At 44.7% G+C, this 14618-nt stretch overlaps 1 protein-coding gene across 1 annotated transcript in view; it reads left to right on the top strand.

The window, feature by feature from the left end:
- Window positions 1-7812: 7812 nt before the first annotated feature.
- The window catches only part of LOC110156489 (ectonucleotide pyrophosphatase/phosphodiesterase family member 2-like), a 55585-nt gene continuing 48779 nt past the window's right edge, over window positions 7813-14618 (top strand). The window contains exons 1-4 of the mRNA XM_055157550.1: window positions 7813-7943; window positions 12168-12264; window positions 12754-12903; window positions 14386-14511. Coding sequence (XP_055013525.1) covers window positions 7926-7943; window positions 12168-12264; window positions 12754-12903; window positions 14386-14511 — 391 coding nt within the window. The 5' untranslated portion in view covers window positions 7813-7925. The remainder of the gene's footprint in view (window positions 7944-12167; window positions 12265-12753; window positions 12904-14385; window positions 14512-14618) is intronic.

Raw genomic sequence — 14618 nt, 5'->3', positions numbered from 1 at the left:
AATCCATTTGGCTTTAAAATCAGAATAAACCTCCCACTTACTTCGGAATTAAGTTGAACTCTGAATAATCATTTTCATTAGGAATTAAGTGTTTACATGGACTTTTTAAAGCAGAATTAAATTTTATTCAGAATTTAATTATTTTTATTCTGAATTAAACATCACCCACACTGGTCGTATCGGTTCTACATTACACAATCTGACTGTTGAGCTTTAAGTCATGCTAGAATGTTGTCCTCAAACACAAACCTGGAGTTGTGTTTTGTTTCATTCACATGTTTGAGTAACTCTTTATTATGAGTCTGTCTGCATCTCCAAAGCTCAAAACACTCTGTTCCACCTTGTGATGTCATGTAGTGGCTCTTTTCAAGTGACCAGCTCCTTTTATCTTGAGTTCAGTCGAGAAAATTCCAGGGTTGAAGTCGTCCAAATGATTCTAGTGAAGGCTTGTGGAGCACTTCCTGTATTACCACATACAGTAACATCACACAGTGGACTGAGCGGGGGGACAGGGACCATATTTGGAAATCCGGGTGTGAACCAAAGATCCAATCAGGAGCGAGTTTGCTGAAGGTACTGCCAGGTTTCCGCTCAGATCTGGAGAAGGTCCCGCCAGGTGACCCAGAGACTCTGAAGGACGGGCACCTCTGCATACGGCTCATGTCTTTTTGTCCTCGTTCGGAGCACATCCAGGTCACATCCTGTCAGAGGAAGAGAAGAAGTGGAGGAGGAGGCGGAGGAGGAAGAGGAGGAGGAGGTGGAGGAGGTGGAGGAGGAGGAGGGGTGTTCAAATATTAACTCTGTCCAAAGTCTGACCATGACATGGGAGCCAAAAACACTGCTCTAATGCTTATGTTTGGTCCTCCACTGTCAAAACGATAAGCGCCTGTTACTCATGCAGACCAGGGGGAGAAGTGCCTTGCCCATGGACATTAGAACTTTTAAAATCATATGGTCTGACTTTCCCAAAATCCTCCAGAAATAGGACATTATAAGACATTTGGAAAGATCCGATTACAACTTCCAGCGGAGTAATAGAGAGTAGTAAGTCTGACAAAATCTAGAAAAATTTTAAAATGCCCCAGTTTGGCTCATCAACAATTCCAACCATACCTCAGTTTTCATCATTTTTATTTATTTATTTATTCAATATTTTACCAGGTAAGTCAGTTGAGAACACCTCCTCTGTTAAAAAAACATGTGCAATTTTGTAAAATACTTTTTTAAAAGTCAGCAGAGGTAAAAACGAATAAAGTTTTAAAGTGTGTTGAAGGTGGTTCCAGTCACTTGCTGCAGGAAACTGAAATGAGGAACGGCCCAAAGCTGTGCGGGCTATAGGAACTAGAGTCGGCCCGATCTGATCACGTGATCGGAAATCGGCGTCGATAGTGTGACTGCGGACTCGATCAAGACTCAGGCTACGTTCAGACTGCAGCCTGAAGTGACCCAAAATCTGATTTTTTGGCCCCTATGTTCCTGTATCTGATCTTTTAATGACAGTCTGAACCACACAGATCCGATTTTTTCAAATGTGACCCAGGACACTTGGATATGTGCTCCTGAAACTGATACATATCTGATCTTTTGACATGTGACTTCAGTCTGAACGGTCAAAATGCATTCATCCACCTACACGTTATCAACAAGACACAAACGTCACTATTCTGCGCTGAAGTAGGAGAAAATTGTTAATGAACTCTGTGTCACTGAAGTGAAGCACATCACCACTCACCACTCTTGGCTCCGTCTCCACATCCACACGTTCCTTTCAACGGACTGTCCCACAAAACACCACGACCAAAAACCTCGTCCTTCTCCTTCTCAATCTCCTCCTTAAAACAAGTAAGTTGTTCATGTTCTGGCTCCGGTACGAGAGGAACTTTAAAATCTCCAGGTGCTCAATGCTGTGTCCATGTTTGGACAACTTCCGTAAACACAGAGCACGCTCGCTGCGGTTGATGTCGTCGTGTTTCCAGTGCACATGTGGGACACTTTTGGGCCGTTTAATGTTCACACTGGAGTCACATACAAGTCACATTTAATTTGAAATGTGAAGGACCTCGCAAAAACATTGGATTTCACAAAAAAATGTTAAGCCCTGCAGTCTAAACGTAGCCTCAGACATTATGTTCCAATCAGGTATCGGATAAATAATATATGTATATAACACACAGAACTCAACAGTTTTTCTGAGGCGCGGGATTTGCTCAGGGACGTCCAGTCAGCGCGACTGTTTGTACTAGAGGTGCACTTACACTGGGACTTTTGCCGTACTCGGGCGCTGTTACCTGTGGTTCTGTGGTCCGTGTTCACACCTTCACAGCCGATGGCATCATCGTACAGCGCTGTTTGTTTGTATGTTGAACAGTAGAGTTGCCGTTTTTGGCGAAGAAGGTGAGTTCAGCGACATGAAGTGTCTATTGAGCGGTGGATCCAATGTTGTGATGCGCTCTGCTGTGGGTTTGTGGATGTGGTGGCGGTCAGGGGACAGAGGCTGTGGAGCTTCTGTCATCTCGTTCTTATTTGGTAAGATTTTGTATTATTTGGATTTCATAGACGAGCCTAAATGTTTCAAATGTAAAGCACACGTTTCTATATAATATCAAATAAACAAACTGTAGATTGTGCAGAGTCGAGTCTCAGGTCTGATCTGATTCTGGTCTGGTTCCTGTTTTGTTCAGTTCATTAAGTATAAGTTACACATTTCAAGACCAGACTCTGAAAAGCTGAAGAGGAGAAGAAGGAAAGAGTGTCGGAGAAGAGAAGAAGAAGACAAACTGAGTCAACGACAGCTCGACCTCAGGGTACAACCGAACTAAAACCAGATCTACACCAGAACTAAAACCAGGACTAAACCAGGACTAAATCAGGACTAAACCAGGACTAAATCTGGAGTATGTGCACAGACACAAATCTACACAAATCTAGTGTGTGTGTACACTGGTGTATAAATGTGTGGACGATGGGTGAGTGGTTCCTTGTTGTAAAGTGCTTTGAGTGTCTTGAAGGTGGGAAATATTATCCATAACTGAATAAGTGAATAATAATCCAAACTCAATTTCAATAGGCTGAGGTGAATTCCTAAGATGATGATGGTCATGCAGAGATTGTGACAGTGATATTGTTGGGCCCAGCACTGCTGACTCGAGCTTTCAATAGTCTCTCAGACAAACACTTCACAGACTTTGACTGAACTTTGCAGATGTTCAGTGGTCATGTTTACATGATGTCTTCTGCATAAGAAACTAGAATCTTTTTTTTTTTTTTTTATTTCTTTTCATAAGCCATAGATGCATGTGCCTGTAGAGTGAACAGGAGATTATGTTGTAAAAATGTAACTCTTAAATTGTGTTTCCTTCAGGACTTTAGCAGTAATGACGTCACAGTCACAAAAACGTCAAGGTCTTTGAGCTGCTTTAAATATGGATCTTTGTGAAACTTTGCAAACCCCACTTTTTATTAAATTCTATATATGTAGGGAGAGAAATGTTTAACTTTTATTATTTTTGTTTGAATAAGGACCAACTGCACATAGGCTTAAGGAATGTGCAATAATTAATAGAATACAAGAATGCAAGGGCTTGCCCGTTAAGAATAATTTAAAGGTTCTGTTGGTGCATCACTCATGGTCAGACTTGGTCTCATATTTATTCTCTTCTGTGGTGTTTGTTTATGTGCTGCTTTGTGTTGTGTTGTCCTGTTTTTTAAAGCATGTCACCCCCTGTCCCAAGACAAATTTCTCCTATGGGAGACAATAAAGGATTATCTTATCTTATCTTAACTACGGAAGCCGAGAGGGGTCACAACAAATACAAACACCACAAAACAAATGCAAAAGCCACAACACATTAAAAAGCCACAATGGAAGTGGCTGCGAGACTCTATTTTCTGACAGACCGATCAAGCGTCAAGTGAAGAAGAAGAACTACAACGTGAAAAGTAAAGGAACGGAGAAGTTGGAAACGTAAGTAAAAGTAATTTATTGTTTTATCATTATTTGTTTCACGTTATAGTTCTTCTTCTTCACTTGCCGCTTGATCGGTCTGTCAGAAAATAGAGTCTCGCAGCCACTTCCGTTGTGGCTTTTTAATGTGTTGTGGCTTTTGCATTTGTGTTGTGGCGTTTGTATTAAAATAGAGTCCCGCGGTCATTTCCGTTGTGGCTTTTTTTTGGTGTGTTGTGGCTTTTTGTTGTGTTGTCGCGTTTGTATTTGTTGTGACCCTCTCAGCTTCCGTAACCAACCTAATGGACACGACTTTAGAATGAACTGAGCGGGATTCAACCTCCCGTCCTCCTGAGCGTGGGACAACCACTCTGCCACTGTGACTAACTATACACCAGAACAACACAAACAGACTGACACTTCACTCCCGCTCTCATCAACATTCCCTGGGGTCTGGTGCTAAATTTAGGCACTGCTCTGTCTGAGACTTTGTTACTCAAGTTAGACCAGGCATGTCCAAACTACGGCCCATGGGCCAAACATGGCCCTCAGATAAATTTTTCTTGGCCCTCAGGCTTCCAGGAGTATTGGCCCAAATTACCAATCAATGAAAACTTAACTTTTTATTGCAAGTTTTTTGAAAATCTACCATGTTAAAGCTAATATTTATTATTTTAGTGTGTGATTTTAAGGATCTTAGCATGAATAAAGACTGACGGCTCATTCTAATGTGTTAAAACATGCACATATTTTAATTATTCACTGTACTGAGCATCAGTCTATGGCCCTCGATCAGACCTCTGCTTCGTCTCCATTTAGATACGTGGCCCTTGATGAAAAAGTTTGGACACTCCTGAGTTAGACTAAAGTTAGATTTTAATCCAAACAGGACCAGAAACACTCACACTGATCACAGACTCCTGAAAATGTGCTCTTGATCCATTTTGCATTTTTTCTTAAGTTTTCAGACCTAAAAAGTTTATTTTGGCCGTGGTTGTTCATGTGTGCATTGTGTCACCATGGTAATTGCTGAACTTTTTGCCATACACCTACTGCGTCAGTAGCGAATGGACTTACTGGTAGTTTTCAGATTCTAGAAACCTCTCATACTAAATCACAGACAGTTGTATTGATCACACTGTTTTTCCCATGAAACCTCCAAAAGGTAAATTCACAAATGTTGAACCTGGTCATTTCTGTGAGTGACCAGAGCCACAAACTCACTGTATTCTAACACAAATCTGCATCAGAATGAGAGTCTGAGTTGTCCCCATCTGCATTTGAAAGGTTGGACTCTGTTCTTATGTCGTTTCGTCATCACAAACAGACCTGGAGTTGTGTTTTGTTTCATGTTTAACACACAAACCTGCACATTTAGGTTCTTCTCTCAAGATGGCAGTAAGTGGTGATACAGGAAGTGCTCCACTATGTTTTTAAACTCCATGCACCTTGACCCTCATGCGGCCCTCAGAGCACGAGCAGATCTTTGAGACTTTCTACACACAATCTCATCTGAATAAAAAGAGAAACAAATATATTCCAAAATCAAGGCTACCACTTCAAGATGTAGCACCTGACATTTCCTGTGGAGGATCTGCCGCCTGATGTTTCCATGGAGATGTTATTGCTTTGTCTAGAATGTTCCTCGGTGTAGATTAAACCTGTCACATGGGAGACACGCAGGTTACAGCAGTACACCACGTTACAGCTCAGATCCAGAGGGCCTCAGGGTCTTCAAGGTATAGGCGACGTTCAGCTGACATCATTGTTATTAAAAGCCCGCGTTGCATGCTGGGAAATCTTTTGGTCGGAGGCAAATAACACAATAGCGGTCAAACACAGTGCGTAACCTCGTGTATTCCTGCTGCATTATCGGATGCACAAATAGAAGCACAGAAGAAGGAAAATGTCTTTTTCATATTCTGAGTGAAAAGAACCGCTAATGGTGAATTAAACGACTTTCAAACATTTGTAGAGCAAACGTAGAAGATCCTAACAAACCGTGGACTCCAACAAGTTCAACAACACATCGAGAATCTTGGAGGTTTTCATCTTTTCTGCTGTGAATGGCCCAGGAGTTTCCACCAAGTCATTGTGGATATCACCCAAGTGAATATTTGTCCAGGTAGTTGGCGATTCTGATCAGAAATTTGGTTTGGTCCACCTTTTGTCGGGGTTGAAAAGGGTGATTTGGCTCCATCGATGCTTATGACCAGTTTCTGGTCAAATCGTCTTCTGTTCAATTGACTAGTATATTATACATGACAAGACAAGACGCACAAAACAAACACTCACACACTCTTCAGACGCACACTGGCCTCACACTGACCGGCCCTGCTGCTGAGCTGCATTAAAAGAAAACTCATAACTACAAATATTTGAGTTCAGCACTTTTAATTCAGCTGTTATCAAAAGGCACAAGTAACGATAGATCCAGCCTTTTAAACTCTTTTTTAAGATTGTGACTTTTCACTTCATCAACTTCAAATAATTGCTTTTTTATTTATTTATTTATTTATGTATTTATTTATTTTAGTTTAGTTATCTGACTGGGGTTTAGAGTGACGCTGTGCTCTGTGCTCTGGTACTTCCTGTCCTGAGGAAACAGAGTTCATAAGACCCTCATGAGACCCTCTTTGAACATGATCCTGGTCTAGTCCCGGTCTAGTCCTGGGGGCAGACCACACACACATGTAAACAGATGTGTGCTGGGACACGTCGCCTCTAAACTCACCTGGATCAGATGCTGCGCTCTCATTGGTCGGTTCATCTCTCTCACCTGAGGCTGGGTTTAAACACGGTCTCGGGTTTCCACACCTGGTCTCTGTGTGGGACCAGAGCAGGACCAGAGCAGAACTAGATCTGGTCTAGACCAGGACTGATGGACGGGTTTTGCATTTTCAAGATAAAAAGGTTCTTCACAAAATGACAGAGACAAATGCCCCGTATTTTGGAAGAAACACAAGCTGCAGATACAGGCAGGGGGCCATGAGAGGGTACTACTACTGTCAATACTACTACTGCAACTACTACTATACAACTACTACTACTACTACAACTACAAATATTACTATTACTATTATGCACTATTACAGTAAATGCTACTGTGCCACAGACACAGTATTAATACACGTGTACTTCATATGTTTTGTTATGACACAGTGGTCATGATCAGGGAGAGTTTGTGTCCTTGGGGTTTGGTTCTGGTCCAGGTCTGAGGTCATGGAGCCAGTGGACCTCTGGTACAAGAACACTGAAGGGTCATTCAGACGGAGAGAGAGAGACAGAGAGACAGAGAGAGAGAGAGAGACAGAGAGAGACAGAAAGAGAGAGTGTGTGTGTGTGTGTGTGTGAGAGTGAGAGAGAGAGAGAGAGAGACAGAGAGAGAGAGAGAGAGATACAGAAAGAGAGATAGTGTGTGTGTGTGAGAGAGAGAGAGAGAGACAGAGGGAGGGAGAGAGAGAAAGGGAGAGAGAGAGATAGATAGAGAGAGAGAGAGAGAGGGGGGGGGGGGGGGGGGGGGGGGGGACATAGTCCTATGTCCTTCGTCCCTGAACTGGAGGCTTTCAGGTTATTGTGCAATGGCTGCACCACTACTCCACTGTGATGAAACCTGCACTAATAATAATACTATGTGTTACTATGTGCTACTATGTGGTACTGCGTGGTACTCTGAGGTACTTTGAGGTACTTTGGCTGTGTATCCTGAGTCTGAGGTCCACGGGCCGCTTTTGGCCCCCGGGCCACAGTTTGCGCCCCCGCCGGAGCGCGTGCGGCACAGATAAATATACTGTAACACCGAGTCCCACACTCACGTCTCACCTACTGTAGTGTCGTAACCACGCACATTTGAGGCCCTGCCCCCGCACGCACGCACACGCACGGGTTCACGCGCGCTGCTCTCACGCTCGTGCCCAGGACTCTCCGTTTTTACATTTGTCTCTTTTCACGCTGAGCTGATGCGCACGGGGCCAGAGTGAAGATGCTGCGCGGAATACCGGTACGGTAAGACCAGGACTCAGCTCTCCCGGGTCCGCTTCTATAGTCCATGATTAGTCCCGGATTAGTTCGGGTTTAGTCCGGGTTTAGTCCAGGTTTAGTCCTGGTTCAGTCCGGGTTTGGAGCGATATCGACCGGCAGGACGCACTTTGAACGGGACATTGGGAACAGTCAGGACACCGCAGTTTGTGTTCATCACGCAGCGCGAGCCTTTGCGCAGTCTGCGTCACAAACATCAAATCAGAGTTTTCACCTTCGTTTGGAAATGATTTTTGGCAATAAACAGTGAGCTGGGGTTTGGTGACTCGTGCGTGTGTGTGCGCGCGGGTGTGTGCGTGTGTGTGTGCGTGTGTGCGCGGGTGTGTGTTTGTTTGACGGTCGGAGCAGCTCCAGTGTCACAGTGAAATGTTGGAGATTTGCAGACAGCAGTTCTTTTGGACCGTGCGCGTGTGTGAGGTGTGGGCGCGTGCGGGACACACTCTGGTGTTTCTCGGTGTTTCCAGCAGAACATATGAGCTCGAGCTCATGTCATGCACAATGTACAGGTTTATTTTGGAGCGGAGCCAGATTTTCATAATAAAAGCTCTTGGGGTCATTCACGCGCAAACACAGTGGCACAGGTCAGGTGAGACAGGCCCACAGCAGACCAGCACATCACACACAACTTTAACTCTAAAGCCTCACTGTGGAACATTTCAGGTGAGGGTCCAGACCCCACACTGATCATAGCACCTGGAATGTTTCACCGTGGCAGTGACATGTCCTTTAAGTTCTCAGAAATATTGTGGAAAAACATCCGTGTGCTCGCCTCTCCATAGATCTAACCTGTAACATGCTTGTCTGTATGCCTGAATGAAACCATCTGTGTCATGGGGATTTAAACATATGATGTGTTCCAGTTAATAACTCATAAAAATAAAATAGCCTCTTAATGACGTCAGGATGAACATGTGAGTTCAGTTGATTTTTTATGTATTTATTTTTTTCCAGAAAAGTCTCAGTGGCCTCAGTTCTGACCTTGGTTTGGTGCACAAAGCTTCATTTGTCTTCTCCTGAAATTTTGACTCTGGTCCTGGTTTAAACCTGGTTTAGACCTGGTTTAGTCCTGGTTTAGTCCTTGTCTAGTCCTGGTTTAGTCCTTGTCTAGTCCTGGTTTAGTCCTGGTTTAGACCGGGTTTAGTCCTGGTTTAAACCTGGTTTAGACCTGGTTTAGTCCTGGTTTAGTCCTTGTTTAGACCTGGATTGGTCCTAGTTTAGTCCTGGTCTTGAATGGGATCCAGAACACACACTTCTTCAGTAGTTTCATGTGAGTGTGGTTTCCATTGAATCTGCCCGAGTTCAGATGGATGTGATTGACAGGTGGATTAGCCAATCAGAGACATGCATGGTCTGTCCATATTAGAAAAAAACATCACATGGACTGAAAAACACAGAGAATCAAAAAGTGACACACAAAACTCTTCATGTGAGGAGAGAGAAATGTTTGTAAATGATGAGTGGCCAATAAGCTCTTTCTTTTCACATGTGTCACTCAAATAAACAAATCTGATTGGACGATCATGTTTGAGCAAGAGGGAAGTGACGGAGGACGTGAGGACCAGACTCATGTCTGTATGAAAACACACAGAGATCAGGCTGGAGGTGGTCTGGGCTTGGCCTTAGTCTGGGGTCCTGGTCTGGTCCTGGTGTGGTCCTGGTGTAGTCCTGGTGTGGTCCTGGTGTGGTCCTAGTGTGGTCCTGGTGTGGTCCTGGTGTAGTCCTGGTCTGGTCCTGGTGTAGTCCTGGTGTGGTCCTGGTGTAGTCCTGGTGTAGTCCTGGTGTGGTCCTGGTGTGGTCCTGGTCTGGTCCTGGTGTAGTCCTGGTGTAGTCCTGGTGTGGTCCTGGCGTGGCCCTGGTGTAGTCCTGGTGTAGTCCTGGTGTGGTCCTGGTCTGGTCCTGGTGTAGTCCTGGTGTGGTCCTGGTGTGGTCCTGGTGTAGTCCTGGTGTGGTCCTGGTGTAGTCCTGGTGTGGTCCTGGTGTGGTCCTGGTGTGTCCTGGTGTGGTCCTGGGTGGTCCTGGTGTGGTCCTGGTGTAGTCCTGGTGTGTCCTGGTCTGGTCCTGGTGTAGTCCTGGTGGTCCTGGCGTGGCCCTGGTGTGGTCCTGGTGTAGTCCTGGTGTGGTCCTGGTGTGGTCCTGGTGTGGTCCTGGTCTGGTCCTGGTGTAGTCCTGGTGTAGTCCTGGTGTGGTCCTGGTGTGGTCCTGGTGGTGGTGGCCCTGGTGTGGTCCTGGTGTAGTCCTGGTGTGGTCCTGGTCTGGTCCTGGTGTAGTCCTGGTGTGGTCCTGGTCTGGTCCTGGTGTAGTCCTGGTCTGGTCCTGGTGTGTCCTGTGTCCTGGTGTAGTCCTGGTGTAGTCCTGGTGTGGTCCTGGTGTAGTCCTGGTGTAGTCCTGGTCTGATCCTGGTCTGGTCCTGGTCTGGTCTCTGTGGGGTCTTATCTGGAGCTGTAGAGGTGCTTATGAGTGGAAAGTTTTTGTGTGTAAAGTCCTAATCCTGTGTGTGCTTGTGTGCGTCTGACACAGACACAGGATTATTTGGGCCTTTGCGTTTGAATCATGTAAGTGCGTGATGTTGTGTTCAGATGTTGTGTTCAGATGTTGTGTTCAGATGTTGTGTTCAGATGTTGTGTTCAGATGTTGTGTTCAGATGTTGAGTTCAGATGTTGTGTTCAGATGTTGTGTTCAGATGTTGTGTTCAGATGTTGTTCAGATGTTGTGTTCAGATGTTGTGTTCAGATGTTGTGTTCAGATGTTGTGTTCAGATGTTGTGTTCAGATGTTGTGTTCAGATGTTGAGTTCAGATGTTGAGTTCAGATGTTGTGTTCAGATGTTGTGTTCAGATGTTGTGTTCAGATGTTGTGTTCAGATGTTGTGTTCAGTGACACCAGGTGACGGTGGAGACCCTCGACTTTGACCTGAGACAGCTCCGAGTGTCAGGGGGAGTTTGTGTGGAAGTGTCAGGTGCAGATGTGTGACTGGGTTTATGATTCAGATCTCTGAAAGTTCTGGGCCTGTCCACAAGAAACAAAAACGGATACAAAACTCAACATCTTCTCTGTCAGGAGAAGTAAACAACTATTTTTATTTTTTTTTCTTTCACATTAGCTTCAGAAACTGATGCCATTATTCTGTTCAGCTGAAAGGACTATATATGACACGTTTGTGCTTCTTCTTCTCAAACAAATAATGAGAAGAAAAAACTTAATGTAGAATTTATGGATCAGAAGTTTGGAGATTTCTTTATAAACAGTGAATCTCCCACAGAGTTCTACAGAGTTCTACATTTACAGGAGGCTGTTTGTTGTTTCGAGGTTCTAGTCTAATCAACATAAATATATAAACATTTATGTAAATTGAAACATTAGTGCTTTAAAGTGGAACTTCAGCGAGTGCGCCCTCGTCTTTACGCTCTGTTTTAAGAAGAATAATGCACTGGATTGATCTAGCACCTTAGTGGCACTTCACAGCTCTCTTCATTCACTCCACATGCTCTGGGGGTGAGGGACGAGTGTAGCCACAGCTGCCCTGAGGCAGACTGATGGAAGTGAGGCTGCCAGCCACCACCAGTCATTCATGGATACACCACTTAGGCAATGCGGGTGAAGTGTTTTGCCTAAGGACAGATTCTGGTCTGACTCTGGTCTGGGTCTGGTTCTTGTTGTGGTCTGACTGTAGCCTGTGTACAGAAGTGCACTGGGGGAGTGGGACGTCACCCACAGGGTTCGACTTTGGTGCCAACTTCCATATTTGGAATGTCAACCATGAGTATCATAACCACCAAAGAGCCAATCAGGAGCGAGGCTGTTGAAGCCAAAGAGCAGGTGCTTAGCACAGCTGTCAATCAAACCTGTTGTTAAAACTAGCAGGAGTGACTTTGGGGAAAGAAGGCACCTGATTGGTCAGTTATTAATGTTCATATCATCACTGATTTAGGGACAGAATAGTGAAATAAAATGTAGAGGATCATGTAGAGCAGCTTCATAGGAACATGTAAGGCCAACATGAGGAGCCTGAGAGCAGCAGCTCCAGACAGAGCAGCCACGCTTCTTCAATAGAACATGCACTGGAGCCACAGTCAGTGGAGCTGACTCATGCTCACTTCCTGTTTGGAGCACAGGGGCTTTCGGGTTAGCTGTGTGCATCTATAAACAGTGTGTGTGTGTGTGTGTGTGTGTGTGTGTGCTGTCTCCAGGTGCTGTTGTTGCTGTGGGCTGCAGACCTGAACAGAGCCTATGTGTTCCAGGCCAGTCGCCCGTCAGAGGGAGGAGACAACCCCCCCCAGACCAAAGGTGAACGAGCCAGATGCCCTCCCATACTCCTGCATCCCTGTGTGTCAGATGCCCTCCCTGTGTGTGAGATTGTGTCAGATGCCCTCCCTGTGTGTCAGATTGTGTCAGATGCCCTCCCTGTGTGTCAGTTTGTGTCAGATGCCCTTTCTGTGTGTCTGTTGTTCTTGTTTTGCTCCTTAAACTCTGCAGAGTCTCTTGAGTTCTTTCAGCCGTAAACAGGAGACTGTCACTGACTGGACTTTGAAATGACAGTTTAAATACAGTTTAAATACAGTTTAAATACAGTTTAAATACAGTTTAAATATAGTTGAAGCTGTGATGAGAGCCACTGATTGAACACTCTAATGATTACATGTTAAAGCTGCAAGCAGCGTTAAAGGTCCTCACCCCAGTACAAAGGGCAAAGAGCCCTGCTCAGCCTTTTGCCTTTACCTTGTGGGCAGGTGTTTTGAGCTGTGTTGTCCTGTGTGTTTGTGTGTTTGTTTACAGTGGTGTCAGAGTGGGTCAGCTCCTCTGGCTCCTGTCTGGGCAGATGTTTCGAGTTGGAGGAGGCCAAACCTCCTGGGTGCAGATGTGATAACTTGTGTAAGACGTACCAGAGCTGCTGCAGCGACTTCGACGACCACTGCCTCAAAACAGGTCTGAACTCTTTACCAAAAATCTAACTGGTTTACCTGGAATGTTCCACAGTATCTTTATTCAATTTGACACATTTGTTGTTGCACAAAAGCACTGCATTTTTACTGCTGTGTGTGCTTGTGTGTGTTACTCTGTAACATTCCAGGCAGACAATAATATTTTCTTGGAAGAAGTAAATGTGAGACTGTCTGGGGCAGATCACTCCACTGATGACACACTTCCAACATGTTGTTACATCTAGTGACTGTAAAGTGGGTAATGCCTTTCAAAGTAAAACTACATTTGGACATTTTGCTTTGACACACAGTGATTCTGAATCTTGTATTCAATAGGCACATTTTTTTGTGTGTTTTTAATTTGAAAATGAAAGTGTCAAATGGAAAAATAGAATTTTAGAATCCATATTAAACTGTCCAAACAAAATACACAGTGGAAGAGACTTGGACTTGTTAAGAGACATGTTCTATAAGAGACTTGAGATACGAGCTTTAAACACTATGGTAAAAGCACAGCTCCAGGACACACAGGTTCTTGGTTTTACTGGAGCAGCCTCAGTCACACAAACAACAATGTAAGAAACAAAAATATAATACCAAGAAAACACTAACATAATACTCATACCAGCACACAGTCATTTCCTTTCATTAGTTACACAAACAGCAGTGCACTTCCAGCCCTTGGGCAAAATAGTAACAATAATACTAATACTGCAGTAGACTTGCTGTGTTCAGATCACAGTGTCAAGAACGCACCAACGCCTCTGGTTGGACGTCTCTTCATTTGAGGACAGAAGCTTGAAACGCTCTGACATGCAGGGAAGTTCACCCAAAGTTCAGATTTTAGAACATGAAAAACACAGTGGAAACACTGGACCCGCCTAGACACACGCCACTCCATAGACTTTACATGTAAAGCCCCCACTCGTGACGCCGCAGTCTGACCATGTGGAGCTTTTATTGTGGTGTGTTTATGTGTTTGATTGAGACAGAGCATGTTGATGCACACATGATACAACATGGACGCAGACACACTGGATTATAGACAAAGGTTCATTTCCTTCTCTTGTCTCAATGTCACTTTATAATTTGCTGCATTCTTCATTCCCTCCACACTCTGGTGGTACGCTCCAGCTGTAGCCACAGCTGCCCTGGGGCTGCTCTGACAGAAGTGAGGCTGCCAATCTGCACCATCGGTCCCTCTGACCACAAACACTCACACACACTGCATTTATACTAGACAATGTAGGTGAAGTGTCTTGCCTAAGAACACAAGAACAGTTTTTGTCACTGGCTCCCCCTGGTTTCAGCGATCTCTCATCCAAGTCCTGACCAGGCCCAGTCTGCTGAGCTCCTGAAACCTGACGAGGTCAGACTCTGACAAGGAGCTTTGGCCACAAAGTTACTTTCCCTAATGTGTGACACAGTGACTTGTACTTATACTTGTGTACTGTGCAGTGGTAGTATCTTTACTTGTGTACCACAGCGGGAGGGTTTGAGTGCTCGGAGGACAGATGTGGAGAGGAGAGGAACGAGAACCACGCCTGCCACTGCTCAGAAGACTGTTTAGAGCAAGGAGACTGCTGCTCGAACTACAAGTCCACATGTAAAGGTACTTTTACTCTTACTACTACTACTACTACTACTACTACTACTACTACTACTACGACTACTACTACTACTACTACTACTACTACAGAGGAGACTGCTGCTGTAACT

This window comes from Boleophthalmus pectinirostris, unplaced genomic scaffold (assembly GCF_026225935.1).
Source record: "Boleophthalmus pectinirostris isolate CB_2022bp ecotype Guang Dong unplaced genomic scaffold, ASM2622593v1 HiC_scaffold_21, whole genome shotgun sequence".
NCBI classification, from domain to species: domain Eukaryota; kingdom Metazoa; phylum Chordata; class Actinopteri; order Gobiiformes; family Gobiidae; genus Boleophthalmus; species Boleophthalmus pectinirostris.
This window is presented reverse-complemented; position numbering and strand designations above follow the sequence as displayed.